The sequence below is a fragment of the Homarus americanus genome, unplaced genomic scaffold, assembly GCF_018991925.1.
Source record: "Homarus americanus isolate GMGI-L3 unplaced genomic scaffold, GMGI_Hamer_2.0 scaffold34427, whole genome shotgun sequence".
NCBI classification, from domain to species: Eukaryota; Metazoa; Arthropoda; class Malacostraca; order Decapoda; family Nephropidae; genus Homarus; species Homarus americanus.
In genome coordinates this window covers 372,890-376,609 of record NW_024739858.1, presented here as the reverse complement: position 1 = coordinate 376,609, position 3,720 = coordinate 372,890, and the positions used below count along the sequence as shown (strand labels likewise).

Genomic DNA, 3,720 nt, shown 5'->3' with positions numbered 1-3,720 from the left:
CATGAACCACAATGATGACTCCCTTTGTGTAAAGTTATTCTGTGGAGCTGTTTGCCTCAGTATTGATGGATGAAAACATTTATTTTTCTGTGTATATTCAGCAATAGTAAAAACAGCCCTGTGGATTCATTTATGGATTCTCTTTTCAGGAGGGACAGTTCAAGGTCTTCCACGGCAAGACGGGATGACACTGCCCCATCTAAACAAGGTGAGGACCACTACTATTTGTTTCATCATAATGTTTTTATTAATGAAGTTTGTTTAGTCATACATTTCATGGTAACTATAAAAACCCTGTGATTCTACTACAGTTATATTCATGGTGGGTGAACGGTAAAGTGTTGAATGTATATGTGTGGTGAACAGTCGGTAAATTTGACTTTTTTTTCGAGCTGTGTGTTAACAGCCTCTTGACGGACCGAAACACTACTTCTCTGGTATGACAAAATTTATATTGTATTTATTTTGTATATTTTTTTTACTGCTTTCGTTGATTCAGAATTCACTTATAATCATGCGAGTACTTACTAAATTTGTCAGCGGGTGTTACTTCTCACTCTCTCTGAGGCCGTCGAAATCCCTCCCTTATCAGTGTTCTCGTATATAAACAAGCTTCCTGATCCCCTTGTGTACCCAGTCGCGCGGACATAGGTACTGTCTCTCTCCTAGCTTTAACTCCTTTTCTTAGTCTGTTAATATTTATGCCACCAAATTACATAAATTCTGATATTCCCTCGTTGTATCTTATTGCATTTTTGTTAGGGTTAGATTCTCCTTAATGCACAATAACACAGTTTGCCTTGGATGGTGGGGTGGTATCCTATGAGGTAGAACTTAGCTGATGATGCATTATTTTGGCCCAACTCTTCCTGGCTGCTCTGAATTCACTTACGCTTATAAAAAACATCAGATTTATTTACAAAGCCTCTGGCATTTATACACCAACATTCTATGGCCTTGGAATTTTCCGATGGCATTGACAATCTCACCATATTGTAAGTATTTGCGATACTTTTGGTGAAGATATACATTTATTTTTATGCTCATCACGTTATATAAGACGTCAGGTGAATTTTTTCCAATATAAAGTTATCAGTCTTAGTAAAAACCTCATTTTCTCATTATTTATTGCAAACAGCGAGAACTACAGTACACAGACAAATACGTGAGTTGTTGGACAGGTGTTATCGTAGTGGTTACCTGGTGACCTCCCTAACCTTCCTTTCACTTAGTTATTTTAAGAACCTGGAGGACCTCTTGATACTGGAGTCGGCGAGTAACACAGCGGGGTCTTCTGAGCTGCACTTAAGTAACACACTGTATGACTGAGACGCCTAACTGTTGTACTTCTCTAGGTTTATTGATATTGTGAGTTTTAGAATATTATCGTAGTTCTGCCTCTCTTGATCACTCTCGATACTAGATCACATTATTTTGTTCTTTTATATGAGTTTAAAAGTTGTATTAGTCATTTAGGAACACCGTTTTGAGTCGAGTGATGTAATACCTTGAAAAAATGGTCGCGTGTTTTGCTTGGTTCACTCTTCAGCTGTTTGTACTACCTGGTTTTATGAATTCCGATCGATATCTGTAATTCGTCACCGTTTTGCTGATAGTGAGTTCCTCAGGTTACAACGCTGTGTATACTAAGCCTTCGGTACATGGTTGGCGGTGTACTTGGCCGCCTACACTTCCCCAGTTGTATAGTAAGATATTGTATTCATTTACACAGCTAGTAAACTGAAGGTGCCCTGAGTATGAACCAGTTACCCTTAGGACAAGATATGAGCATACAACCCACTCGGCCACCGTATTCTTATTTTAGTCATATTACAATGTTCTCAGTTTAGTTTTTTTTATTCACATTATTTCAGTAATTTATGGTGATCAGATATGAGGTATAAAATATAAGAGAACAGTGGGAATTTTAATACACAATAATGGTATAAAAGGGGAAAATATACCATGTACTACTTTATGTGGGGACAGCACAAGGGAGGTGATATGTAGATAACAAGAGGTAGAATGATATATAAATTGATTCGATACATTTTTATTTTGCACTGTACACTATATTCAGATACTGTAGACAAGTATAAACATTCCCCCTGGACACTATCGGTGGTACACGGGCCCTGGTGTGTGGGGTAGGGCAGCATGGTGGATCGGTCTGGGGGCGTCATAGGCAGAGTGTGATGGGTAGTTGGCCTCACCCTCGTAGGTGATGGTGGGGTGGTAGCCCGTCTCGTCGGCGTAGTAAGTCACGGTCTGGATGCGGCCGTCGGGCAGGTGAACAAAGTATCTTCCTTCAGTTCTGTAGCCGTCACGAGTCTCAGCGTGACCGTAGTGGGCGCCAGAGTACTCGTCGTGGACCTCGTAGTCGAAGTTGTAGTTAGCAGGTGACTGGAAATTCGAAAGAAGATGTCATTGATGATTATGGTGTTCAGTAAAAGCAAGGAAGTTATATGAGACTCTCAGTTAAATTACGTATTCATAATATTAATTCACAACTTACACTGGGGTAGGCGTCTTGGTAGGCAGGTTCTGCGTGATAGCCAGTTGGGGCATGGGGCCTGGGACTAGCATGGGGCCTGGGACTAGCATGGGGCCTGGGACTAGCATGGGGCCTGGGACTAGCATGGGACAGTGGACTAGCATGGGACAGTGGTCCAGCATGGGACAGTAGTCCAGCATAGGACAGTGGTCCAGCATGAGACAGTGGTCCAGCATGGGACAGTGGTCCAGAATGAGGGAGACGTCGGGGATGTGGCTGGGTCCTAGAATGGGGCAAAGATGTACTAACATGTGGGAGGAGACCCTCATTGGTCAGTGGCCCATCAATGGAGGGAAAACTAGCATGTGAGAAGGGCGTGATGAGGGGGTGAGGGGTAATGCGTGTCACGTGGGGTTCCAGATGTGATACTGCATTTGGGTGTCGGAGCCCAAACTCAGCGGAGGCCACACCCAACAACACCACCACCACGCTTATCTGGTCAAGCAAAGTAGTAATAAGTTACACAAACGAAAGCAGTAGGTGAATATAATTTAACCAGTCAATTTTCATAAGTAGAATTATTATGGAATATATTATGAAAGCACAAAGTAAAAAAAAAAAGTAGTGATAATTTCAATACAACCTTGACTGCCATTCTCGATCTTGTGGAGTGAGTGTTGCAGCAGAGTCCCGGCGTGCAATATATACCTGAAGCCCGACCGTGGCGCATGCGCAGATTTCAGTGGTTGCACTATTTTGGTAACGAAAGCAATTTACGTGTCACCCAGTTTTTCAAGATCACAACAATTGCTGACGTATTCATAGAAGTGAATGGATCGTGGCAATAAAACAGGTTCCGTAGTGATCATATTATACGTTCACATAAAAGTTTTTTCTTTTCAAACATTTCCTCAATTATTATTATTTTTTCTTAGAAAATATTGTTTACTGACCCTTCATACAACCATGATGGCGTGACACTTGACCTGAGCCCAGTAACAGCTACACCTGATTCACGAGAGAGAGAGAGAGAGAGAGAGAGACCCCAACACCATACAACCTTCAACAAAGCTCCCTAATGCCTCTCTCTCTCTCCTCTCTCTCTCTCTCTCTCTCTCTCTAGTTATCAAAAGTCGTTCCCCAAGGAGGGTGTGGTTATGGGAATAGACCCCCGCTGTTTTCCGGTACAAAGTCAAGGTCTGGGTCAAGCCCTTGTTTTATTGGAA

At 42.0% G+C, this 3,720-nt stretch overlaps 1 protein-coding gene across 1 annotated transcript; it reads right to left on the bottom strand.

Annotated features, from left to right (window-relative positions):
• Positions 1–2,037: 2,037 nt before the first annotated feature.
• On the bottom strand, positions 2,038–3,208 carry LOC121875009 (cuticle protein 21-like). Its single transcript, XM_042379367.1, has 3 exons — positions 3,138–3,208; positions 2,516–2,989; positions 2,038–2,403 (listed from the first exon to the last, which is right to left on the bottom strand). Exons 1-3 carry the CDS (start codon positions 3,147–3,149, stop codon positions 2,116–2,118), a joined length of 774 nt encoding a protein of 257 aa, XP_042235301.1. The 5' UTR covers positions 3,150–3,208; the 3' UTR covers positions 2,038–2,115.
• Positions 3,209–3,720: the final 512 nt, after the last annotated feature.